The sequence below is a fragment of the Chenopodium quinoa genome, unplaced genomic scaffold (genome assembly GCF_001683475.1).
Source record: "Chenopodium quinoa cultivar QQ74 unplaced genomic scaffold, ASM168347v1, whole genome shotgun sequence".
Taxonomy (NCBI): Eukaryota; Viridiplantae; Streptophyta; class Magnoliopsida; order Caryophyllales; family Amaranthaceae; genus Chenopodium; species Chenopodium quinoa.
The window spans coordinates 626,341-654,184 of record NW_018744939.1 but is presented as its reverse complement, the minus strand read 5'-3'; the positions used below and the strand labels follow the sequence as shown (position 1 = coordinate 654,184).

The 27,844-nt window shown below is 36.6% G+C and overlaps 1 protein-coding gene across 1 annotated transcript; it reads right to left on the bottom strand.

The window, feature by feature from the left end:
• Window positions 1-1,059: 1,059 nt before the first annotated feature.
• Window positions 1,060-26,256, bottom strand: LOC110706216 (probable transmembrane GTPase FZO-like, chloroplastic). The gene is made up of 11 exons (XM_021884112.1): window positions 25,579-26,256; window positions 23,850-24,415; window positions 23,670-23,738; window positions 20,616-20,813; window positions 18,272-18,403; window positions 14,497-14,583; window positions 13,640-14,071; window positions 13,098-13,262; window positions 10,260-10,490; window positions 9,940-10,055; window positions 1,060-1,757 (listed from the first exon to the last, which is right to left on the bottom strand). The coding sequence occupies exons 1-11, from the start codon at window positions 26,096-26,098 to the stop codon at window positions 1,475-1,477; spliced, it is 2,799 nt and encodes a 932-aa protein (XP_021739804.1). The 5' UTR covers window positions 26,099-26,256; the 3' UTR covers window positions 1,060-1,474.
• Window positions 26,257-27,844: the final 1,588 nt, after the last annotated feature.

Sequence of the window (27,844 nt, the reverse complement as noted above, 5' to 3'; positions counted from 1 at the left end):
CAAAATTACAACGGTAATAAAATCAGAGCAAATCTCAGCCATTGATTAAATGAATAGGTGTCACAATCTCAAGCAGCCTTGTCATTATATGTCACTATCAAAAACAATAAAATATTCCATGACCAATCTACAATAACCGGTTATTCTAGTAACCAAGTTATTGAAAATTTCCCCCAAAAATTTCTCTCTCCTCATCATTTTATTATTATTCCACTTTCTCTCTCTTAATAACCAACCTCAATAACCAATGGCTGGTTATGCTCTAAGGAGGCTAAGAATATGTACTCCTAAGGCTTAGCTAACACACAATTTGGAGCCTAAACCGTCGAATTTGCTGCCGTAATCCATCGTTAGCAAATAATTTAATTGATGTGGACTAGCTAATCAAGGGTATAAGTATCTTGCAAACTAAGCAAAAAAGTTCTTACTGTTTGTTTCGTCACTAGGCTTTTCCCTTGAGAGACAAAGGGACTATCTCAGCACGACTTTCTTCGCCTGACTTTACAGTAAGCTCGCCATATTATATGCATTATATAGGACTATTTTTATTATTTTCCATGTACCTTTAATCGGGAAGACAAAGGAGGAATCAAAAACATCGCTTACACAAGCATTTTTCAAAGCCTCTATCTTCTTCCCGTCATCTCCTTTAAAGCTTTTGACTACATTAAAGTGTCGCCTTTTTCTCCCACTAATAATTCAGTCGTACCTTTCACATAAGATTAAAGAAAAGTATGTACGAACGCAACACTCCATGAGAATGCAGAGATGTCAGCAGACTGATGATTGGTAAAATAACAATTCAACAGATAAACATATACCCTGCTGGCCGGTCCTGAGAGAATTTCGGTTCTATAAAAAAAAAAAAACTAGTGGAATGCAGCAGAAGCTTGACTGCAGCTTGATGGACGAATCTGAATATCGTCTGTGCCGCATATTACTATAAAATAACATCATTATTTTTAGTATAGTGATAAAGACTAATGTCGTGGAGCTACCACATTTAGTATAAGCCGGTAATCACTCAGAGCAAGTCAAAACTTTGTTTAATCAAGGAACTAAAAGAACAAAGGAATAAACTTCATTTAAAACTGTTTTGACACAAAGTATTCGTTTTACAGCATGCAACGTTCCGCATCCATTAGCGAAAAGCCAGCAGCAACTGACACATGTTTGTGCCAAGATTCAAAATCAAGAGAGCCACACATTTAATCACCACAAAATCTGTTGACTCACAAAGCCTACAACCACATTTTCTGAGAACGTTTCGAAAAAGAAAAATAAAAAAAAATTAAAAAAAAAAACTAATGCAGCTGTGTCTGATAGATCATATAAACAGCCACCCATATTATTGTATGATATATCAAAATAATTCAACAGAATACAACCATATAGAGTTCACGAATCACTTACTATACATTATATACCAATGAAGCAAGATTTGTCTTCAGTAGAAAGTGATTGCCAAGAAAGCTCATGATAAATGTAAATTCTGAAGTTCAACCTGTAACGTTTGGAGTTTTTTCTCAACAACAGTCAGCTGTTCTCGAGTTTCCAACAACTTGTCTAATCTTTGTTGAGCTGCTTCCTCATATGGCTTCCCGACCAAGGATACAAAGTCTTCCATGTTCTTGACAGTGATTGACAGATCCTTCTGCATGGCTTCCACAATTTCTTTTTCTACAACATCTGCAATCTTTTTAACGCTATCTAGAACCTTTTGCCTACGAGCTGGAAAATTTGAGATAGCCAACAAACTGACAAAAAAACGAGGACCTGTTAGCTAAAATCATATTAAAAAGCATGAAATTATAATCATTTTAATGGCAAAGGCTCAAAAGTCCACAGCTTCAATTCCCGAAGTTTAACCAAGTTGACGGATTTGAGACAGTTAACATATTGCCTAATTTTAAATCCCCTGTCAATTTTTGAATTCATAATGCTTACTGATCTTTTGTTTCTAACGAAAGCAAGACAATTCTAGCTGTTCAGTAAGCAAATCAAAGTTCAAACTTGTAATATTGGTAAAGACACTGAGAAAACAGTTGAATTATGCGCACATCACCTTAGCATTAGGTTAACCTTCTGCCAAGGTGATCAAGCCTATAGGAGGTGATCAAGTAGGTTAACCTTCAATTTCCCTTGTAGATGCAATAAACACATTCCCACCACCCGTGACACTCACCTACAGCAGGCGCCAGAAGAGACAGCAAGGACAGACCAACAACAACACCAAGCCGTGGCCACTACAAGAAGAGGCAGAGGACCGTGGAGCAGGGGAGACAAGATACCTTTAGCTATTTGTTGCTACTGTGCAAAAGGGGAAAGAAGACAAGAACCGTACTCTTAGTAATTAAGGCCTTGTTTGCCAATTCTTAGATGGTAGTAGTAATATAAATAGTAGTAGCTTTGTATGAGGACGGTATCCAGAAAAATTGATGGATTGACATTGGAGAGTCATGGCCTAAAGCCATTGTTATGTACGAAAGCTTGTTGCTTAATTAATCGAATCAACCTTCCGACCAACTATCTCATTGTTGAACCACCACGATCGTTGCATTTGGTGTCAGAGCAACCATGCCTCCGACGCCGCTGACAGTGACGCCGGAGCGAGTGGCCGCGCTCAAAGAACGAGTGGAGGAAATTTTCGAGAAGCTGGGTGACGGAGAGAACTCACTTTAGCAGAACTTGATTAAGAGCCAACGAGTAGCCATTGACGATGTAAGGCAGGTGCTTGAAGGCAGGATCGACCGTTTTCGCAACGAGCAAAACCAGCAGAACACGTTAGTGGCGAGCAAGCAGGACAAATTTATGGAGGAAATCCGAGGCGCCATCAAAAGTCTGGGTAAACAACCGGCACAACCCATAATGGTGGAAGACGAGGTAGAGCAACCGCAACCAAATGGTGGCTTCAACGGCTCGCCGCCATGGTAGGCACAAGTGCTTCAATGGCCTCCGTTTCGGGAATTGGAAAACCGGATTAGGAGGAAGTTTCCACCATTAACATGAAACTCACCATGACTACCGTCGGGACAACCACAGCTCCTTTGATGGATCCGACCCAGATCGGTGGATCTTAAGGGGAGAGCAATTCTTCCAATTCTTCCAATCTTTCGGAGTTAGAGAAATCACAGGCAGCTGTAGTGGCGTTGGACGGAGATGCACTGAGGTGGTATCAGTGGGAGCACCAGCATCGACTGGTGGTTCATAGGGACGACTTGAAGTTGCGCATCCTCGATCAATTCTGACCGATTAATGCCGGATCCTTGCACGAGCAATGGTTTGCTGTGCAGCAGACCACCACGGTGGTGGAGTATCGTAGGGTGTTTATCGAGAAGGTCGCCCCACTTCCAAACATACCGGAGAGCATATTAAAGGGGAAATTCATTAATGGGTTGAAAGAGGAGGTGAAAATGGAGATCCGGATGTTAAATCCGATAACCCTAGATGAGGCTATGGACTTGGCGGTTCGGGTCGAGGAGCGTAATCGGGTCACCGGTTTCAAGAAAACGGGTGGAGTTTTCTGTAAGCCTGGGCCATACTCTTATTTCAATAGGAGCCCAACAACAGCCATCCTGGGAACTGGGCCGGCCCAATCACAGCACACAATTATCCAACCTTATAGCACTACACCAGCCCAATCTTTTAACCCCACTAAAAACAACCCAGCCTACAATTCCCAACCTAGCCAAAATTCCCAAAGATTCATTGCTTCAGTAAACCATCCACCATAACACTTACCTAAACCGAACCCACCATAACTCTTCTCAATATTGAGACGTTTGACAAAGCAGGAGATGCAAGAGAAGCGAGCCAAGAGCCTATGTTTCAACTGTGATGGAAGGTGGACCGGACCTACCCATGTGTGTGCGGCTAAAGGTCTTAGTGTGCTATTGGTGGAGGAGGAAGAAGAGGAGAGCGGGAGGGAGTTCACGGCCATGGAGATATCGGAGGAAGAGGATGAAGAAACTCCGGCCTCAATATCAATGAACTCGATTGTAGGCCTATCCAATCCTAAGACAATGAGGCTCAAGGGAACGATCAAAGGGCAGCCGGTGGTAGGCCACACATAACTTTATCTCCTTGCAAACCATTGAGAGTCTTGGATAAGTCGTTTCCGGCGACACGAATTCTGGAGTTTCTAATGTAAAGGAGTACGATTGCTGTTGGGAGATGGGATTGAAATAGAAGAGGACTTCTTGCCTCTTAAGTTGGGAAATTCGGATGTAATCATGGGGATATAATGGCTCGACAAATTAGGAACCGTGCTCACCAATAGGAAACTCCAAGAGATGAGTTTCTCTTTGAATGGACAAACCGTTGTGATTAGAGGGGATCCGAGCTTAACGAGGACGGGAATCACTCTCAAGGCTATGATTAGAACATTGAGGAAAGAGGATGGAGGATTATTGGTAGAAATGAATCGGGTAGAGGAAGAACAGGAAGCCAAAAGAGAGTGGGCCGCTAGAATTTTTAAAGGGAGTGATGGAGGAGTATGCAGTGGTGTTCGAAAGTGCAAAAGGGTTGCCTCCAACTAGGGGACACGAGCACGCCATAATCCTCAAAGAGGGTAGTAACCCAGTTAGCGTTAAACCATATCGCTACCCACAATTCCAAAAGGATGAGATCGAAAAGCTCATCGGAGGGATGCTGCAGGTATCATACGATCCTTCACTAGCCCATTTTCGAGTCCGATACTTTTAGTCCAGAAGAAAGATGGGTCATGGAGGTTTTGTGTGGAATATCAGACATTTAACAAAGAAACCGTCCCCAATAAGTATCCCATTCCGGTAATCGATGAATTACTGGATGAGTTACATGGCGCTCAAATATTTTCAAAACTTGATCTCAAAGTCGGCTACCACCAAATACTTGTTCGGCCGGAAGACACCCATAAGACGGCATTTCGGACACATGAGAGGCACTACAAATTTCTTGTCATGCCATTGACACGGGTACGGGTATCCTATACTGGTACGGATCTGAGTGTCTGATACATCATTTTCAAAAATTTAGGACACGGGGACACCGTCTTAACTTTGGACTCGGGTACGGATACGACAATAAATTCTTTAAGGAAAAAAACATCAATAAGAGAAACGTTTTTATTTATTTTTAATTTGGCACAGATCAAAAATCTTTTGAGTCAATATTTATTCAATATAAATTTTGATACGGTATCTTTTAAATAACTAAGATAAATAATATAATATTTAAAATTAAACATTATAAAATCTTATGAAAGCTTTCTTTTAAAAAAGTAAAAAAAATCTTATGAAAGCTTGTTTGGGAAGCCAAATTAGATTTGTTATTAAAAAAATGAGTACCACAGCTTTTCTCTCTGTACCAATTCTTGGGAAACCCCAAAACCTTTATTTTAAATTAATGTACTGTACATCTCATTCTTGGGAAATCAAAAAGCCTTTTTAAATAAAGTTATTCCTTAAAAAAAATTAAGGTACAGAAATACTTAAAACCCTTCATCTTTCTTTAATGGTTGCTTTCTTCGTTCTTCCCTCTCTACTCTCTCTCTTGAAGCTTCTTTTCTTCAATCGCTACTGTGCATAGTACCCGAGATCTTGATGGCGAGTCCGGGACGGATTTCATACCCGGATCCGTGTCGGGTCGTACCGACCCGGGTATGATGGCAAAAATGTCGTGTCCGAGTAACACAGCATTCAGATTAACTAATGCTCCGACGACTTTTTAATCATTGATGAATAAGGTATTTCGTCCGTTTTTACGAAAATTTGTCCATGTATTTTTTTTTTTATGACATTCTCATTTATAGTGCTAGCTGTGAAGAACATATTGAACATTTAAGAATTGTTTTAGCCACACTTAAGGAGCACTCACTATTTGCTAACCTTAAAAAATGTGAGTTTGGTAAGCAAGTAGTGGCTTATTTGGGCCACATGATTTCAAAAGAGGGAGTGGCAGTAGATATAGATAAAATCAAGTCCATGATTGATTGGCCCACTCCTAAACCATTAAAGGATCTAAGGGGCTTTCTAGGAGTTACTGGAGACTTCTGTAAGTTCATAAAGCAATATGCACAAATTGCTTATCCTCTCATTGATCAATTGAGAAAGGACAATTATGGGTGGACCGAAGCGACAAAAGAGGCGTTCAGGCGGTTGAAGGTGACCATGAGTTCGGCGCCAGTCTTAGCTATGCCGGATTTCACCAAAACCTTCGTGGTGGAATCTGATGCCTTAGGTTTTGGCCTCGGGGTCGTGCTCATGCAAGAAGTAAGGTCGGTGGCTTTCTACAGCAAGACCTGGAGGTCGAAGCAAATCGATTTATGAGAAATAGTTAATGGTCGTTTGTCTATCCGTGCAAAAATGGAAGCATTACTTATTGGTAAGACGATTTGTGGTCCGGAGCGACCAACAAAGCCTCAAGTATATCACTCAACAAAGAGAAATTGGGATGGAGTATCAAAAATAGGTGAGAAAATTAATCATGTTTGATTTTGATTTACAATACAAACCCGGACAAACAAAGTGGTTGACGCCTTGTCGCGGAGGGGAGATAGCGAAGTTGAAGGGGAGTTGAAGGCCTTGCTCGCGACTCATAGGGTGGATTGGAATATTGAATAGGGAAATTGAAAAAGATGGGGAAATTCAGAAGTTGCGGGCTGCAGTGGAAGCAGAGGAATTAATTCCGGGATATACCGTAGAAAATTAGCAGCTACTATATAAAGGGAGGTTGGTGGTCCCTCGAAGTTCGAGAAGGTCGTTCTATTGAAGTCCTACCACGACTCACCTGAAGGAGGGCACACAGGGACACGAAAACTTACTTGAGGATGGGGGCAGAGCTATTTTGGCCGGCTATGAGAAAGGAAGTGGTCAAATATGTCCGCAATTGTGTGATTTGTCAACGGAACAAGCTGTCCAAACAATCACCGGCGGGATTACTTCAGCCATTACCGATTCCGGAGAGGGTATTGGAGGACATAAGCATGGATTTTGTCGAGGGGTTGCCTCGGTCAAAAGGGATTGACACTATTCTAGTGGTGGTGGGTTGCCTAACTAAGTACGCTCAATTCATTGGCTTGAAACACTCGTTCACAGCCGTAACGGTGGCCGAAGTGTTCGTCAAGGAAGTTGTGAGGTTGCACGGAATTCCGAGGAGTATAGTCACTGATCAAGATCGAGTCTTTGTAAGTGTGTTTTGGAAGGAACTCTTTCGAATACAAGGGACGGAATTAAGAAAGATCACCTCTTATCACCCCCTAACCGATGGCAAAACAAAGGTGCTGAATAAGAGGCTTGAAACGTACTTGCGTTGCTTTGCCGTAGAGCAGCCCAAGGCGTGGGCAAGGTGGCTTCCTTGGCCGAATATTCATACAACACTACCTCTCACTCGTCAATACTAATCACTCCGTTCAAGGCAGTTTATGGTAGGGATCCCCCAAAATTAATTCGAATTGGAGCTGGGCAAACGGCAGTGGATACCATCGAAGAAGTGTTACAAGAAAGGGACATGATACTCGATGAATTGAAGATGAATTTGTTGAGGGCTCAGCAAGTTATGAAGAGATATGAAAATGGGAAGTGCCGGGATGTGGAATTTTAAGTGGGAGATTATGTGTTCCTCAAACTCCAACCATACCGCCAAAGGTCATTGGCCAAGCGACCCTTTGAAAAGTTGGCAGCCCGCTACTATGGACCGTTTAAGGTGGTGCAACGCGTGGGGAAGGTGGCTTATAAATTGTTGTTAAACGATGATTGTCGCATACACCCCGTGTTTCATGTGTCACAACTTAAGAAGGCACCTCGGGATATACCAAGTTCGCCCACTATTCCAACTCAAATCACACCAGAGTTAAAGCTGATAGTCGAGCCCGAGAGTGTGTTGGACATGCGGTTTAAGGCGGGGCGAGGTACGGGGAAGGAAGTCCTAATTAAGTGGCAAGGAGGGTCAGAGTTTTAGTCGACTTGGGAGGACACCGAAGGCATCAAGGCGAGGTTCCCGGACTTTCACCTTGAGGACAAGGTGGCTCTTTTGGGGGGAAATGTTGCAATGAACCCATTCCCACCACCCGTAAGTCCATAACACTCACCTACAGCAAGCGATAAAAGAGACAACGAGGACAGACCAACAACACCAAGCCGTGGCCACTACAAGAGGAGGCAGACGGGAGCCAAGATACCTTTAGCTATTTGTTTGCTATTGTGCAAAAGGGGAAAGAAGACAAGAACAATACTCTAAGTAATTAACGCCTTGTTTGCCAATTCTTAGATGGTAGTAGTAATATAAATAGTAGTAGCTTTGTATGAGGAGGGTATCCAGAAAAATTGATGTATTGACATTGGAGAGTCATTGCCTAAAGCCAGTGTTATGCACGAAAGCTTGTTGCTTAAGTAATCAAATTAACCTTCCGACCAACTATCTCATTGTTGAACCACCACGATCGTTGCAATAGACTACTATTCAAACCAACATTTAGTTAACCTAATTACTCAGTTAATAGAAAAATAAAATGCTTATTGGAGAAAGCATTAGTTCTTGTAATCTAAGTTAGCTCTAATAGAAGTATCAGACTGAAAGGTAGAATATTTTGGCAAAAGTTAACTCTACCAGAAGTGTTGGGCGCAGCTGCGCAGGTATGTGCCATCTAAATCTCGGACACACCCACTTCAAGTGTCAGATAGCCCATCTTAAAAATTTGCATATTTGGTCATAAATGAAATGTCCTGAAAGTTTGGAATGAAAATTCAAGGAGCTGGAAATGGAATCACAAAAAAAACTCCATTATATGTTGTGTTGTTTGAGGGGTATGGTACAATTCTCCTTGCTTGACGGTAAATGATTCCTTAACCTCCACAATCTCCTATAACCCTCTCAAACACAGTGGTACCACATCATGTACCCTCCTTAATATCCTTCCTCCCTCATTTGTTTCCATTCCATTCTAACATCAAACAATCCATACAAGTGATGTTATCACCCATTCCCTCTCATTTGATTCCATACCATTTCATTTTCTTCAACCATCCAACACACCCTAATTGGCATACCCATGTCCAAGTTTCAAGAACCCAATGTGGGTAATCAAGGTGAAATGAAAAGTTAGAACAACTTAGATGTTAATATAATGCAATTTTGCCCAAAAAAAATACATGAGGATTCCTAAAATCTTGAAAAGACCAGGATTCACTAATATCTTTGCACATAAAACTACATCAAATTTTAATGCAATAGGATAAATCGAAGAACTTGCTCATTAAGAAATTACAAAAAAGTACAACAGTTTTCTATAATGAATCTAATGAAAAGTAACATGCCTTTTATCCTAGTACATAGGGAGTATATTATTAACAAGGGAAACAGTTTGATATTGAAGATTTGAAGTCCCAGTTGTCATGCAATTGTTTATTAAAGATAAGAATATTTATAATATGTCAACTCCTACCATTATCATCAATTTATGTAAATAAAATAAAATAAAATAAAAACAATTCTACATCCCAATAAAAGCGTGTGCTTTTGCTAGTCACAAAATTTGAGAGAAATCAAACAAACTTGTCATATCGTAGGTTGTTGTTTGGTTTAGATTGAATAATGTGTTAGATTACATCTTGAGGTAGAAGTGTGGGTGATATGGGATATTGGATAATAATATCATTAATATAAGATTTACGTTTGAATTTATGTTAGCAAGCCTACATATTTAATCATTGAAACATCACTTCAAAGAAATGTAACATACTTTTTGTGAAGGGGCTAAGGAGTAAAAACTACCCTTAAAATACCAATTAACATGTTCAAATAAATTTCTGATAAAGAGCATTTATAAACTATATAGACCATCAATGATGCTCCATCAGGTAACAGGCCATAACTCTCGTCATAAAAAGAACAGATTCTATGTGCACAGCAGATATTGTGGAATCAGACAATTCAACAAGGAGATGGAAAAAGATATATCACCCGCCAGCAGAACAAAGTCCAAGTGCTAGAAGGTCTTCTAATGTAGTTGGCAAAACTGATGTCAGTAGTGAAGCAGATAAACCAGCAGCTCCTAGACCTCCAAAAGCTCCGAAGAACTACAGAGAGAGAAGAAAGGGGCAGTTAGAAATGGTTCAACCTCAACCTATACATAAGTTAAAATGTGACAATAAAACTATGCTGTGGTTGTTGGCAATACCTATCAGGTAATAATAATTTGAGGTAAAGAGCAACATAGGCTCCTAATTTCCAAATGTGAAATCAAAATAGATGAAAGAAGATTTGCAGAACATGGCACTCACCACTTGACGAACTTCTTGGTCAAAAAGTTTTGAAGCTGCAGTACCACTAAACTTTTCTATTGATTTCAAGCTCTGGGTATCAACTTCTCTCAGCAGAAGATTACTGGTAAAATCCCCTTCGTGGTGTGAGTCAAAAAGTACAGACCATCTTTTCTCAAATGTCTCCTTATACTGCATACCTTCATGCATGTTGTTTTCTCTTAACCAGGACGTATATTCCCTAAGAATCCTCTGTTTTTGAAACCAAATCAAATAAAGAAAACAAAGACTTCTGCTATGATGATAAATTAAGAGAAAATAGTTTAATGCCAGACAACAAAACAAAAACGACTAGAGACACCTGCTCTGCGAGGCCAAACATTAAAACAACAAAGTTGGCCAAAATTAGGAAAATCTTTTTGAAAACCGTCATATTAAAACTCACAAATTTCAAAGTTTCTCCATACCATCCATCAAAAAGTATTAAAATCTGGCCTAATTTTTTGCCCACTTTATCCACAAGATTTGAATTGATCATTCAAGGATGTGCAAAGAGATCAGCATTTTTTTCACATCAATTTATAACAGGGAGATTAAAAATAAGTATGCAACCATCTGATGATCAAAAGAACAATTATATTCTTCCAATACACCTTCAGAAAAGTATTAATTGTAGTTTAAGTGTATTTCTCCATTCAACATTTTATTTTTGTACCAAAAGAAGGAAATAGATTAATTACTAGAAGCATATTTAAATGCTGAACAGCTTTAGATCAACTAAATAATTCACATATCTTCACATATAGACACATTGGTTGGTTGAAGTAGTTAATACAAGGTGAGTGAAATAGTCTCATTCTAGCCTCTTGGACAAAAGCATAAGCTACGCTGCCCACTTTTTTTGGACCATGCACATTATTTAGCTTGATAAACCTATGCAGTGACTTTGGCCTTCTAAATGAAGGTTCTTAGCTACTATAGCACGGCATATTGTGTATAGAAGAATGATCTGCATCTAAACAATCCAGTATTATGGATTTCCTGCGTTCTTTAAACAAATGCAGTTCATTAATCACATCTCACTAACATGTACCACTAAGTTAAAAGTCCACTTAACAAATATGTTACCGTAATGCAAACAACAAAAAACCAACCAACAAACAAACAAAACGAAGACGAGGAGGGGGGGGGATTAAGATATCAAAAGATGATCTACATTATCACATCATATCCATTATCAGCAAATATGGAGCAGGTTCAACAAACCATGCAAGTCATCAAATTCATCTAACATGTCCCCTTGAGTTGAAAAGCCGTTTGGTTGTCGAGCAAACCAAAAAAAAAAAAGGATCTATTGCCATTTATCTTGTAATAATTGAGCCAAACAGAAGCACCTGACACTCGTGAACAACAGTCAACTCTAAAAAACAGAAATGGTTTCCTTCCTTCCCTCTTATATAGCCCAATTTCAGAATATATGCGCCTGCTGGAATATGTATCCTTCTTCCTCAAACCTAAATTTACTTTGCGGGTGACCTAAAGCTTGGAGTGCTTTAAGTGCTACCAGCAAGATGGCCAAGATCATCAAATCCCGCAATCTTTCTACCTTTCACAAAAAACTGGAATGCAACATTTCAGTAATTATTATCAAACTTTGTATTTGGATTTGTCATTGATATGTGAGGATGGTCCTAATAAACTTATGGATAACTACAGGGAAAAAAGACGCTAAAGTAACAGAAATATGCTATCCTCATAGTGAATATTCACAAACAAAGAGGTTTGGATGACTCGAAGACAAATCAAAGAGACAGCAGGCAAGCACTTAACAGATATCTCTATCTGTCCTGGCTCTGGAGTCAATAACAGTAATAATTCCAAGAATTGCTAGAAATAATCCTCTGTCATTTTAATATGGAATAAAAAGACATTTGAGGGATCAGCAGAGACTATCAACCACTGTCAATAGATGAACAAGATAACTGAGGTGTCAGACCCTAAAATCAGTCATCTAGATGTAAACACAATTAGTATGAAAATTCATGCCAGAAGGAAGCAACGTAGTTTCCATTCATGATATTCAAAGGGCTAAATTTGGTTCTTTACACCATGGACTATTAAGCTACGATAGAGACTAGAGGTTTTTCCCATCTCATTTGCACCTATTCATAATAGCTTCTAGTCTTAAAGCTCTTGAAACTATGGGTTCCCAAGTATCAGTCTCTCACTATTCTGAAACCTGGAGGGTGGGTGGGGTTTTGGTGGGGGGGAGGGGGGGAAGGCTAGAACATAATTGAAGATCAATCAAACAACTTCTTTAGGAATAATGGAGAAATCCAATTTTTTGAAATTAACAATTCAAAATTTAAGAATTGAAGAGCACCAAAGGATGGAAAGAGATATGTCCTCCACCCCCCCCCCACCCCTTCTCCCACCTCCCTCCTTGGCCCTCAGCAAATTAAATAGTGGAGGTAGCATATACACAGTTGACAGTACTGATCTATGCAAGCTGGTTAAAAGAAATCCAGTCAAAAGACCCAGCAAAATCCTCACAAAGGAAGCTAAGTTGGCAAGGAAAAATCAAACCAATCAAAATCTACATCCTAATTGACTATAGCAAAAGATTCTCATGCCAAACAACCTTCTTTTATTAACCAAACACACCCTCCCCCAAATCAAATAATCAAAACTAAAATCCCCTCCACCAAGGTTCCGAGTAAAGTTTCCCTTTGCAATGAACCAATATGGTAGCAAGACACATTCACTTCACCCCATTGCAACTCCACATAAAAGGCTAAAAGCAGCAGCACAGCTTGAAGGGGAAGATACAGGCGTATAGTTACTAGGAATCTAACTTACTTGAGCATCAGCAAGTGCAGGGCTGACAATGTCATTTTGAATACTCTGTGTGGCGGCTGATGCGGATTTGTCTCCTCCCAAAAACATTGAAAAAGCAATATCCAAATTGGATAGCTGCAGGGTAGATTCCACAAGTTTTAACATACGCTCTTTTGCACTGCCAACCTACAGTTATACAATTACACCCAGGCATCAGTAATCATCTCATAGATTTTTTTTTCAGATAACCAAGCAAGTTAATACTACAAATATAGACTCAGGCCAAGTGTAACTTTTACCACACTTTCTAGGTCATACTTCATCTACCAAAGGCTCATTTAGTGCAAGAGTGGAGAAAAAATATATAAATACAACTTTCCAATATGTTTGTGAGAGCCAGGACTAGAGAATACTGGCAGCAAGAATGGAAAAATCTGATACACTTTTCAATTTTTCATTTTATTGCAGTTGATTCACAAGGTCAAATCAATAGACTAGTGAACAAAGCAATGATGAAATAAGATTAGTTAAACCTAAAATTTGGAATCATTTATGCCGTATACCAGTGAGATAATTTGCCGACTCCACGAATTGCTCTCGTTTTCCATTTTCCTTCTATACTCCTCAACACTGCGAACTAAATCCTTCACTGATATTAAGTCCTTCTGGGCATACCTGCAGTCCTGTGTCACCAGTGTTTGACAGGAAGACAATAGTCGCTCAGCAATTGCAAGAGGTGTTTGAAGCTTAATTGTCATCCTCTCAAGACCAGCAGTTGTTGAACCATCCATGAAGTCATATAGAAATTTCTCAAATTCATCAAAAGTCTGAGAGCTTGGGTAGGATTCAGACATTAGATTTTGTTGAACTGTTCCATCATTAGTCGCAAGTTTTGCTTCAAGAGCAGAGCGTGCAGATACAGGAAATAGAGTCACATTTTCTACATTCAGCAAATTTCGCACATTATCTCTTACAAATGTAATGGCTTCATCAAGCTGCATCAAATTAGTAGAAAGGGTTATGTTACACCTCCGGAAATGAAGGACTAACAGATAAAAACAAAAGGCATATCATGTGCAGTAGCTAGCTAGGACTGCAATTCACAGTCCCAATTCCCAACTATACACAATTCTCAATTAAATGTCTGGATCCTCTACATCGCTACGCTCATTGCATACCTGCAGAGGATCTAAGGCAACTATGAGATCCCAAATTTTCAAAATTCAGTGCACATAGGTCATGAACTCTGCTGCCTCATACGTCTACTAGTTGTTTTTCCATCTTCAAGAAAAAAATATATAGGAAGATAAAAAGGAGCACTTTTTTATCGTAACTTGTCTCCTGATCTATTATTTGCTTATAACTAATCACCAATTAGGTTTGTGATACTTTCAATGCTCAATTTAAGTTACAATTATACCTCATTGCCATTCCTGTATAGATCGGCTTTATTCAACAAGAATAGTACTTTTTTCTTCCACTGCTGAGTATAGCGTAGGAATTCAACCTGAAAAACATAAAATGAGGTCTGAAATTAACACCAGTTTGAAATAACATTCAAAAGCATCAACTTATCCCAATGTGTTAAAAGGATAATAACTAAACAAGACTTGCTACCATAGGGTAACCAGCATTAGCACCATTAATTTCTTCTACAATCAACCATACTAAGTTTCATCAATACTCTATCAGTTCAGAAAACACAACACCATCACAGACAACATGCAACAAAAAGCTTATTTCTAACCTTTAGATAAAATGTAATAAAAATTGTATCCAAAGGAACTCAAATAATGTAAAACTTATCCTAGGCATTTAGGCAAGAATATGATTACAGATTGGTTATCTAGAATAAGATCAGCTCAGGATTTCCTAAAACCTTAAGATAGAAGAAGGAAATCATCAGACCATAAGTAAACACACACATAGGAAAAACTTTTTCTATACCTCCCAACACCCAAAAGATTGTGGTGTGTTTATCAATTATTTGCATACCTACTGATTAGTGGATGACCTAGGAAACATTCCCGTTGCAAGGTCCATGTTTTACTTGAATATCCAAAATTTTAGTAATATTTCGCTAATTTCTACAATAACTACTAAATTTCTGTTATCGTAGTTCCATAAAGAACAACTCATTATAATCTTATTTGGCAGATGACATAAAATATTTCACTTAATTTGGCCCACCGTTTTTCTCTTCCATACTCTCTTTTTATCTTCAGACGAGTAGTAACAACAGTATTATATTCTAAAGTTTTCTTTGATATTATTAACTGGAGAAAGTATTATATGCCAGGACCTACAAACTCTGATGAGTGGCATTTATGCAACAATATTGGTAGCACTCTAGCATGTTTTCCCCTTTTCTAGACCTACTATACCCTTTCTTTCCTTTTTTTTTTTTCATTTTCATACTTATTCATCTATTAGTAAGTTAACCCTATCTTACCCTTTTATGCCCTCTAATTGCACTTTTCCCCTTGTTTTTTAGTAGTTTGATACTCTCACGTGTTTTGTGTTGTAGGAAAAGAAATCAAGGAACAAGAAAGGGCAATAAACATCGAGGAGGACTCAAAGAGCAGCAGTGTAAAACGCTCCAACTACAATAGAGCAGGCTGCAATTAGTTTCAAGTGGCTTTGTGGCCTCTGAGTGACCAAGGAGTGGGTGCCCAGTACTCTTGCATTCATGAATTTTCTGAAGGTGGACTCAAAACTTCTATCTACTATCCAAGTTGTTTTAATCCACTTTTAAGTTGTAATTTAAGGGGAGCATATATAGTTTCATATGGAGTACATCAATAAATTAGGACAGCTTATAATTTTTGGAAAGCTCAGCCTTTAAAAGAGAGTATTTTTTTAAGAGAGAAGTTGAAGAGTTCTTGGAAAAAATTGATAATTTATCAAGCATATTAGTTTTTTTCTTTCATACTTCTCATGTTTATCCTTTATTATTTACTAAAAAACCAAAAGCATGAACTTTTAGCTCTCTTAATCTTAGTTCAATCTTAATCCAGCTAACTAGTGTTAATTGCTTGAAACTAGTATGTTTAATTAGTGATAGATTATTCTATAGATAATGATTTAGCTATTTGCCCTTTGATTTCTCTTTGTTTAGTTCCTATCAAGCATGATGTTATTTACCATAGTGACTAGTTGAATCTCAACTCTAGCATAATGTCGGGGACTCGTTTTTCTCACAATTGATTGTAATTAATGTCACAGTGATTAGTGGTAAGCTTGAGTAATTTGATTAATAATTAAAATGAAAGGATTACAAGATAGTAATAACTTGAGGCTATTAGTCTCACTAGCAGCTTTAGGCTACCACTCTCTTGAAGTTGTTCATACAAATTTCTGGATATCGGCTAATACTACCTACCTTACAATTTATACTCAAGCACTAACATAACCTAAAACTAATAATGGTTGACCTCCAAAGCTTAGGGAGTATCAATCTTTTTGCCATGGTTACTAAAGTGGTGTCTCTTCCTTTTCAAGCTTGTCTCTTTCCCAAATTGACTTCTATGCCAAAAGCTACTGCTCTCCTTGCTCTTCCAATTCTGTTTCTACTTCCTCCTGGTGACCGTTGCTGTTGACTTCATGCACTTGGCCCACTTGGTGAACTTGACCCATCTTAGCCTGACCCATCTTAGCCCTTCGCTGGTAGACCTTAATGGGCCGACCCAATTGCTGATCCATCACACATAACTATGTCAATTTCCAAAGACTTCTTAATTAGTGCTATGAAAGAGTTTTTAAACATTAGTGAGTAGTCTCTTAGCTAGGGGTAAGGTGGAGACCCTACCATGCATGTTTGTGACTACTCGGGGATTTAGGGGAATAATCAAATGGTTATTATGATTCTTGAGTTCCCATGTAGTTTGATTGCATTGATGGAAGCCTAATTAGTGCATGTTTAGGATTCTTGATTTTGTAAAGCTAACTATTAGCCTCTTGAATTGATTGATTAGTTGAATTTAAACGTGTTCGCATAGGCATAACATGTGAAATTAATATAGTGTCATTAGCAATCGTGACTATAAAATTTATGATATTAATGATACCTTAATGTGAAGTAAAAGAACTCTTGCGTCTGTCAATTTGTTCTTGTTCCAATAAATCAATCTTGTAATCCATTTATGGTTCGAAGTAGGCTATCAACTCTTCCCTAATTTCAACCAGTTAAACTTGTGCATGTGTGTTGAACTTATCTTTATCGTTTATCCCTATAATACCTTTAGATTTCATCTCTATAGTAGTGGTTAACTAATCAACTCATCCTTTTTGATCTAGCTTGTCACATGCTTTACGCTGTATTATTCGCATGACTCCTTTGGAAATGACCCTTGCTTATCACCTTACTTAAGTTGGTGATTGGAATAGCTGGCAACGATCATTATCTCCTCATCACATAGCACTATACTGTTATAACATTGAAGAAAATTAAGAGAAAATTTCTTGAGCCAGTTGAGGTACAATCAACAAGTTGAGCTCATGAGTTTCAAGAATTACTTTACAAGGTCCAAACGAGGAAAATCTAATCACTTTCCAACATTCATTTATATGGCATTCTTTCACAACAATCACAAATTTCAATTGCGCTCTTTAGATGTAGATGTTCGCATCTGCAATTTTATACAAAAAGCTCCCCACTTAATTACGATATCGCACAACACTTCAATTGATTTTCGTTTACTACAAAATCTTATCAAGCATCTCCATATTATAATGGCTATTTGACCCCTAAAAACAAATTAAACTTGATTTTTCTTGATTTTAAAAATCACATTCTTAGCAATTTTTTACATAGATCAGAAATATAGCATTCCATCTATTTAATTGCTCACTTTCCTTTTTGGTCCGTCTTACTTTATATTGTAAACCATAGCTCAGTAATGTCAAGTCTAAACAAAGCATCGATTGATACAAATCATCATAGTAAACATAGAATGTGTGTTGTCTATATAAATGTATAATTTTTAACTTGATTTGACTTAGCATAGACAATTTTTGGGGAAAAATAAGATCAGATCAAACACGTCAAAATAAGTTGGATAGAACAGTCAACAAACCTTAGTATAAACCAATATCACAAGGACAATCATCTTATATTGGAGAAGATAATGAGTTGTGCAGCCTGATTCTCATTCTTTACAATGAGCATGACAGGATAGCACAAGAAGCAAACATACCTCACTCTCACTTAATGGACGGTCAGCAGAAAGAACAAAAAGGAGTAAATCAGCTCTAGGCACAAATTCTTCAGTGAGGCGCTGCTGTCTTTGCAGAATGACATTAGTTCCGGGAGTATCAACAATAACCATCTGATTTAACATAACAAAAGGAAATTCATTAACTTAAGCAATCGGCTCAAAAATATTGTCTCATAATTAAAATAGTGTAAACATTCTGCATCAAGTAATGTCAATGAAATATTTTCTTTACATATATACAATTGTAACTATTAAAAACTTGTCGAAGGATCACAATGACAAAGAAAAATGATTGCATCATATTTGGCAGAGATCATGCATCTATTATTCTACATGGCTATATGCAACTACAATCTAAATTTTAAAAAGTCAATACTTCTCAAAAGAAGTCCAAACTGCAAACCAGATTATCATTTTTTGCGCTATAGATGCAACATTGCAGCTGCTGAGAAATGAACATGATTTAGGAAATACTCCCTCCTTGCCAAATTAGTTTTGACACTTGTCTTGACATATAAAAGAATCTAGTAGGGTATTATTATATTGAAAAGGTAGATGTGATAGAAAATAATATTCAATGTGAGAGATTGTGGCTGTGCGGAAACATTACCTTTTTGGTAGTGGAATCTTTCCAAAAATAGAAGTGTAAAAATTACTACTTCAATCACTTTGTCCCTTAAAGTTGGCCCCACTTTCCTTTTTGGGTTCTCCCGTTGAGTATTCCCCATACTATCATTAACCATGGCAATAAGGGTCCACCACTTTACTCTCACATATATTACATTTGGTTCCACCGATTTTATCTCATCAACTATGCCCCAATTAAAAATTGATTAAGTAAAACCTCGGGACAAAGGAAGTAATCTGGGACACATGATAAATAAAGTGTGGAAACTAATCTGAGACAATTCAGGTAGAAAGATACTGAAAATTGATAGGAATTAAGAGGTGTAACATAAATGTACACAAATATGTTATTTCCAAAAGTAACTTGGCTTTTTATTAGCAATGATAAAGAGAAAACAATTATTAAAATGCATCTATAAAAGACTAAAAAGACATGAAGTGAAATTTGACCAATTATCAAGTCATAAACAGCTATATTACACTCCCTGCTATCTTATCTTACATACTCAGATACTCTAACTTTCTATTTTCCATATTGTTTCAATTACATACCAAGTCATATACATAAAGCTGCTACAGACTAACCAGGGGTAGACTGCAACCAAACACTACAGAAAAAGACACATAGCAACACTACAACAGTTTATGCATGGGATCCACCATTGCCCACAGAAGGCAAATGTTTCAAAAAAATTACATGTTACAAAAGTTATAAAAAATGGATTGCACGGGTGCATGCTGAAAAATAAGATGCGACACTACATCCATGTTCTTTGTTTTTCCTCTTTGTTGATAATTAATAAAATTCTAACAGCTATTGTACATAGAATTCAAGACTCGGGAGGCTGTAGAGCTCAATATTACAAGGAAAGATAGAGCAATATGCTCTTGATTAACATATTTTTGTCATCGTTCACATATGCCTTGAATCAATCTATCATTTAGGCCTTTTGGGTGTTTCAAAAAAAATATATATCATTTTGGGTGACCCTACAGTCTGCAAGTCGGGGGTCTAGGGGTCAAAGAACTCCAGTTTAGGAGTTTAGGGGTGAAGTCCCAAAACCTATGCTATCCGTTATAATGGGCTATGGTGTTTTTTTTTCACAGCTTATTTTACAGGCCTATTCTGTTTTAGTTTAAGGAATTATTATATATTTCCCTAATTCTTAACCTTGCCTACTTCCATAATCTATATTCTTCAAGATCACAAAAAGCACTTCATCTCACCTGCCTTTGAGGACATAGCTAATGAATTGATAATGAACCCCATAAAATGTATGTGCTCTTGACGCCTCTTGTTTGTTGATTTTGCTTAATCTTTTCTCTTGCATGTTGTAACAGTCATCTGATTTCTTGAAGCTTAAAGGGTATTTTCATGTTTTTAAGGTATAGCAGATAGAAAGGCGTCAAGGTGCAAACCATAAGTACGACAGTCTTATAATTCATCTCATGACACAGTCAAACAACATGATGACAAATGACTGAAGATGACTAAGATTGGGTTCAATAACACCACATATGCTCTAAATCTACATAAAATAATATTGCTCAATAAAGTTGTAGGCATCTGATAATCTAACATTAAAATAATGGAATATATGGATGCATAAGCCTATGAGCAACAGCACCAACTTAAATTACAAAAAATAAAAAAAATAAAAAATAAAAAAAAAAGTAAACAACCAAGAAAACCAACCTTATTTAGAATTTTGGCAGGTAGGTAGCAAATATTTTGACCATCAGGAAGCCTTACACAACGTTGCTCCTCCTTAGCATCCATATCAGCATAGCGCAGGAAGGTAATCTCATTGGTGGTGGGAACTACCCCTTCCATCACAAATTTTCCTCCAAGGAGTGCATTGATGACTGACGATTTTCCAGAGTTAAATTCACCCTGGTACACAAAGACAATAACAGATTAACCGAGTAATAACTTCTTCAACAGAGATAACACATTATGTTGTAGGGTGCACTCATAGAGAAATTCAATCATCAAATTCTTAAATGAACATAGTTTTGCTAAACAGTTCACTGTTGCACTGTTCACAATCAAAGAGCAGGAATGACTCTGACCCAAAATGAACACTTCCAGATTCAGAAGTTTAGTGTTAAGGTTCAAAGGTATTTTGCAAAGTAACTGAAAATTTTAACCTAACAGAAACTAAGGAAAAAAAATTATTTTCCCACATTTAAAAAATGAACCTGTCAGAAATTTCTCTCAGTTTTTTACTCGTGCTAAACACTAGCCATTCAACATCAATGGTAATAAAAGTAACTTTCAAATCATTTACAATCTTTTTCCAGTTTAATAATCACATTTACACAACACTCCTTGCACAATCAGCTTTTGGCTGCTTTTTTCACGGAAAAGCATGATTGAAAAAGTAGGTCTTTAGCATTAGAGTTTAAAGCTTGAACACTGCAAATATGGGGATATCTTTATTACTCTTTCCGTCTAATAATGTTTTTTCCATTGTCAAATTTTTCGTGAAATAAGAAATTTAGGACAAACATGATTTGCATTTAATATTGTACATTTGTATGTGTACTTCTATTGAAAAGTGCACAATTCAACGTTGGGAGAAGATAGAACATTAAATGCTTTTGTTGTATTTAACTTATGTCTGAATAAAAGAACAAAAAGCACATTTGCATGAATTCTATATTCAATCTGGGCAAAATTTTCTGGAAAAGGTTAGGACAAAATGATTAGATAGGGACACCATAAAAGAAAAAGGGAAAATCATTTTGGGACACCCAAAATGGAATATGGGAAAAACATTATGGGGTAGAGGAGATATGAGGTTTGACAATCATTACAAATTGAGACTAGCATAATTGCATCTAAAATAAGTTCAATTTACGACTAAAATAAGTTCTTATAAGGTTTAGTAAGGCTTGACAAGATCAGATAAGTAAAAATAAGGTGAATAGAGCGCATCCTTAGATGGATGAATAATATAAGTGATTTTAGGATGAAAATCATATAATTTAATCAGGAAGCAACCATTCTTGAGGTAAAGTTGAATGGTAGTTAAACTATAATTTTATCATAAAACGTCCACCTAATAATAGCATACAAAAATCACTTTATACAGGGTATTCGACTAACGTTAAACCGAATAAGAAGATAACTCTAAAGCCAAAATAATAGGCATAAAGAAAACTTAATAATATCCCTCATGTTCAGAAGATCAAATAATCCTACAAGACTCTAAATAGGAAATATCTCATATAATGACCTTACTGAGACAAAGGATCAATGATCTGCACTCTTTTAATTATCTCGCTCAACTCTGGAATTATTTCCTCCCTTATCCACAAAACCCTTCATTTGCTCCCTTCACTCCCTTTTTCCCGTTTAACAAATCCACCACCACCACATCCATTGTCTTTTACCATCATAACCAATCAGCCAATGATCAAGTCAGCCACCACAATCATCTTTGGCTATGTCTCTATCCCTGTCCTATCTGTCTCTTTTCCCCTTTAATGTCTTTCTCTCTGGTAGCACAAACGTCTCCTAATAAAAAAGATAGGCCTTGATCTTCCTAATTGCACTAAGATCTGGCACATTTAAAGTTTAGGAGTAGAGTTACTAGAACCTAGTTCTAAAGTGTTGAGAAGAAACAACTAAAACAAGTCTTGAAGCCATAAAATGATTCACATTTTATGCAATGTTTTTAAACGAAATTCATAAACATTCATGATTTATGAGGTTATTGATCAATGATTACAATGCAATATCACCCAAACCCAAACACATATGCAGTAGAAAAGCAACAAATTCAGATACCCAAATCAAGGAGAGAGAAAAATGAATAGCGAGTAGTGACAAAAAAGGGAAATAGCCAAGAAAATTTATAAAAAGAAAACAAGAAGTTGTACATGTAAGAAGAGACGGCAAGAAATATAAGTATACCGCTATTTCCATCCTTTTCAATTGCGAAAATTTACAGGAAAAGTCCCAAAGACCCACTGGATCCAAACCCAATCTATGGCTGCTGCTCCTAATATATCAGCAACTAAGTTTAAGCTGAGTGTTAGGTTCACATTTCTAGGTTTTTTTTGTTGGGGATTACAATCACAGATATTTGGGTAAGATTTCTGCCTGGTGCAGCCCCTTCCATATTTGATGTCTCAAGATGAACAATGAAGCAAAAAAGATGAGGGAAGGGAGAGAAGGAAGGAAGGCATGGAAGTAAAGAAAGGAAAAACTTCAATGCAAATATAATTAGTCATTTAAGACTGAGAATGAGAATATAGAGAGAGAAATGCATCAGAGATCCAAGATTGAAAGAGGGGTTATTGTCATTAAAAGTCCTACCTGAAAAGAGATACTATTTATTACAATCAAAGTTTAAGAATAGTAAGCCAGAGATCTTTAAACAACAAAGGATATTTTGAGTTTTCTATACCTCAGTCCTCAGAGTTACCTAATACAAGACCTATAACTTTCAGAAAACACCTTATAAAACCAAATTCATGAACCTCAGAGGGAGCAAAAGTATAAGTTAGCCAAGAAGATACATGAACAGGAAAATTTTATAAGAAGCTCTATAATGGATTAGAGGCTGATGATTCCCTGATTTTCATGCACAATATATTATTTTTACCCTAATGACCACCCAATTACAATTACATTTTGTAAAATTATACTAACATGACAGAAAAATTTTCATTGAAAATCAGAGCTAATACCCATATTATCCTTGAACCAGAATTTTGTTGAAGTTCAGCACTCAATTACCACTATGACCAGCAAAAATGGCTCATCAAGTTGTGAGATAGCATCATTGAGAAGTGAAATTTCCTCCATCTGCATCAGAATTAATCCTCAATCAAGAGTCACGTGCAATAAGGAACATATGTTGAAGTGTTAGGACACTTTAAATAACTTAGCTACCCAATGTTAACAATAAATGATCACCAGTGGTGCAGCCTTCTCAATAGTGTCAACTGCTTCCATTAATAACCGTCTTTCCTTCTTTATGAACTGCATTTCTCTGTCCTCTAGATTGACAAAGCTAGCTATCCCCGTATCAACAGAAAAGCCATTAGCAGTGTTCAACGCGTGCTTATTGAAGCTTAAATCTTCATCCTGGCGTCTTATGTCTGTAGCAAGTCTATTTATAGCTGATGGGTCATATAAAATTTTGCTAAGACCATCACCACTAGACTTCAATTCCTGCAATGAAGTAACAACTCCACTTGCACTGGACATAAGCACCTTTGATACTTCATCAAATGACCAACCAGTTGTTATCAATTCCACTTCAACAAACACCGGGATCTTGACACTATTATTAATAGAATTCAAGAAATTTTCAGCGGGTTCTTCGGCAAGAATACTATAAATAAGAAAATCAGCGCCCTCAGCTCTAGAAGCGTTGAGTGCAGCTTTCACAGTTTGCACTATCTTTCCCACAACTGGAAGGACTACTGAGTCTGATTTTGAACTCATCAATGTATTCCTTGCTACAATTGGTGGAAGACCTGTAGATATATACAAGCGGTATCAGCCCATTAATGAGACATTTACTTCCATTGTTATCACTTTAAGCCTCCAGTGTTTAATATTCAAGAGGCAATAAATGGTGATCATGTCTGTAATATTTTTGAAAGTTTGATCAAAATTATTGACCCACATACTAAACCTTCTAGAATCAAGCAATGGAAATAATAAAAACTAAAAACCACAAAAAAAAATAAAAATAAAAATAAAAAATACTCCGTAGTCTTTAAGAACTTGATATCAAAAGTAAAGAACTCTAAACCAAAATTTAAACCCTCACTACCTCAACTGCGCCATCGAGAGTAAAGGTTTATTGCACAAACAGACACTAAATCAACCAATATACCATCCCAAATGCAACCCATCAATTAATCAAATGACGAAAACAAACGACGGTCATGTTTTGTTCACCTTATTTCCAATTATTTCAAGACAAGTCCATTATACACGGGTGAATAAGTTCGGGAAAAATATGTTCTAATAAGTGGTAAGGGATACCCAAGTTCAATTTATAACTAAAATAAGTTCTAATAAGGTTTAATAAGTTCTGTTATTATCAGGTGAATACAGCACACCCAACATACCACAAAAACTAATAGCACACCAAAATTCGACGAAACCCATATCAGTTATACCACAAATTAGGCAATTGAAACTAACAGCATACCACAAATTCATTGGAACTCATATCAGTTATACCACAAAATTAGGCAATGAAACTAACAACAATCCACAAATTCAACAAAACCCATATCAATTATACTACAAATTAGGCAATGAAACTAACAACAAACCACAAATTCAACAAAACCCATATCAATTATACCACAAATTAGGTAATGAAACTAACAACAAACCACAAAATCGACAAAACCCTTATCAATTATACCACAAATTATGCATAGAAACTAACAGCATACCACAAATTAAAACAAACCTTACTTAATTACACTAAATTGTAAAAAAATAAAAATAAAAATAACTATAAAAAAAGGTGCAGAAGAAAACCTTGATCAGATAACAAAACTCCACTATGCATAGAAACTAACAGCATACCACAAATTAAAACAAACCTTACTTAATTACAGTAAATTGAAAAAATTAAAAAAATAAAAATAACTATAAAAAAGGTGCAGAAGAAAACCTTGATCAGATAACAAAACTCCACTAGCATTAACAGCAACAGCAATATCAACACGCTCAGCAACCAACAAATAAGCTCGGTCTCTAATCACAGACTTCAACAAACAAGCAGCCTCATAAAGCTTTCCACCACTACCGCCTTCGTCTCCATTAACAACCACAATTCCAACCCACTTCGAAACCACCATATCCACAAAATCAACAACTGACCCATCATTCAGAACCTCAGAAGCATTCAATTGGAGCACAATGTTGGGGATTTTGATCTCAGGCCGCTTATACCCACCAGGGAAAAGTGTCCTAGGCGTCGGTTTTTTGGGGACAAAAGCATCTGATGATTGAGCTGCATTGTTTTGGAGTGAATTTCTGTTGAAAGAGTGAAATTGAGTGAGTTGGTGGGGTGGATTTGGGTGCGTGAATCTATGAAGGAAATGGGTGTTTGTGGGAATACTTGATTGTTTGAAAGAGAGGAAACTAGTGGAGAAGAAATGGGGTGAAGAGAGAGAAGTAAAAGATGACATTGATGTAGATATTGAAGGTGGTACTATTCTACTGTTATTGAGAAGATGGATTTGGTTTCATGGTTTTGTAAGGAGGTTGAGGAAGGAAAATTCAATTTGGAAAGCTTATCTAAAATCTTTGTCTCCTAAATAAATTATTGTTAGGGAAGTACGAAACATTTGTCAAAACAATCCTTTTATACTAGGACGGTAAGTTAATCTTTTTAATTAATGAATTTTGTTAATCTAGTGGTTAAATAGTTGTAAACACCTATAAATGTCTCCACAAAACCAAATCCGATGATGAATAACCTTTCACTGCCATTATTGGTCGGGTTGAGTATTTAATCTTGGAGTGCTTAAATCCATATTTTCATTTCATAAGCCAATCCAATTCCTCGCCCATTTCCCCAAACCTTCGCTTATTTCCTCTTTTCGTGCCTTTAAACCCAAAATAATTCATTTCGTGTCTTTTAAAATGATTCATTTCGTGTCCTTTTTATAAAAACGTTTATTCCAGTTTATTTTGGTCCATAATCTGGTCCAGTGATGAGGCTTGAAAAGAGCTTTTCAACGATACATTATAAACCCAAATCCGAGTTATAACGAATAAGTTATGACTAAAATATTAAATTGAGTCCAAACCGAACCTAAGCCCACCTTACCTACGACCCAACACAAACTTTTAAAAAAAAATCGGGTGTACAATAATTATTGTACATCCATTATAAAGATAACCTAAAGTGATTAAAGATTACCCCTGAAATGAATAAATGTTACCCCAATATGCGTTAAAGTAACCCAATTCAAATAAAAATTATCTACGCTTTATTAGTAAATAATCACATTTTAAATGACTAAAAATCAATTATTAGTGATTGAATGTAATTAAATTACCTTTATAAAACTTTTCTTGTTGTTGATTTATATAAAAATTGTATTATGTTTAGAGTCACCCAAAAAAGACAAAAAGTTACCGTAAAATTAGCTAAAAGTTACCGTAAAATTAGCTAAAAGTTACCGTAAAATTAGCTAAAATTTACCGTAAAATTAGCTAAAAGTTACCGTAAAATTAGCTAAATATTAGTGTAAACCGGATGTATACAAAAGTTTTTGACGACCCAATGATCATGTGGAGGGTCCAAAGGATTTAATCTCATTTCTAAACCAATTAGGATTAATTAGAAGCTTCTATAAGTTTCTAAAAAATCTTAATTATCCTTTTTGAAAAGATAAAATTAAAGAGATTGAAATTGAATAAAACTTTTCTTTTTGAAAATCCTAATTCTTTTCGAATTGAAAGACGTACAAAAATAGACATATATTATTTTTTGTGCCACATATTTTTTATCCAAATCTTAGATGGTTGGATAGCCCTTGAAATTATCTTTCCAATGATATATTATAATATCAATTCCGAGTAATAACAAAAAAGATATGAATTAAATATCAAACTCTATCCAAAACTGACACTGTCCCACTATTTCGTCCATATCTTTTATTCTACAAGGGATTTTAATTTGATTCTATTTGTATTAGAAAGTAGACTTCATCAGCTTTCCAATGACATATTATTTATCTTATTTCGATTTATAGATCAAAAGATATGATAAAAACAAAAACCGCAAAAACTGTTGTCTATCGCAAGAGTATTATTCCAATTCGAATTCTTATTTTTTCTTGATTCTTCGACCCTTCTTTTCTTATAAATAGAGGTCATATTTCCCCTTTTTCATTCATCAACAAACTTGATCATCAAATAATTCT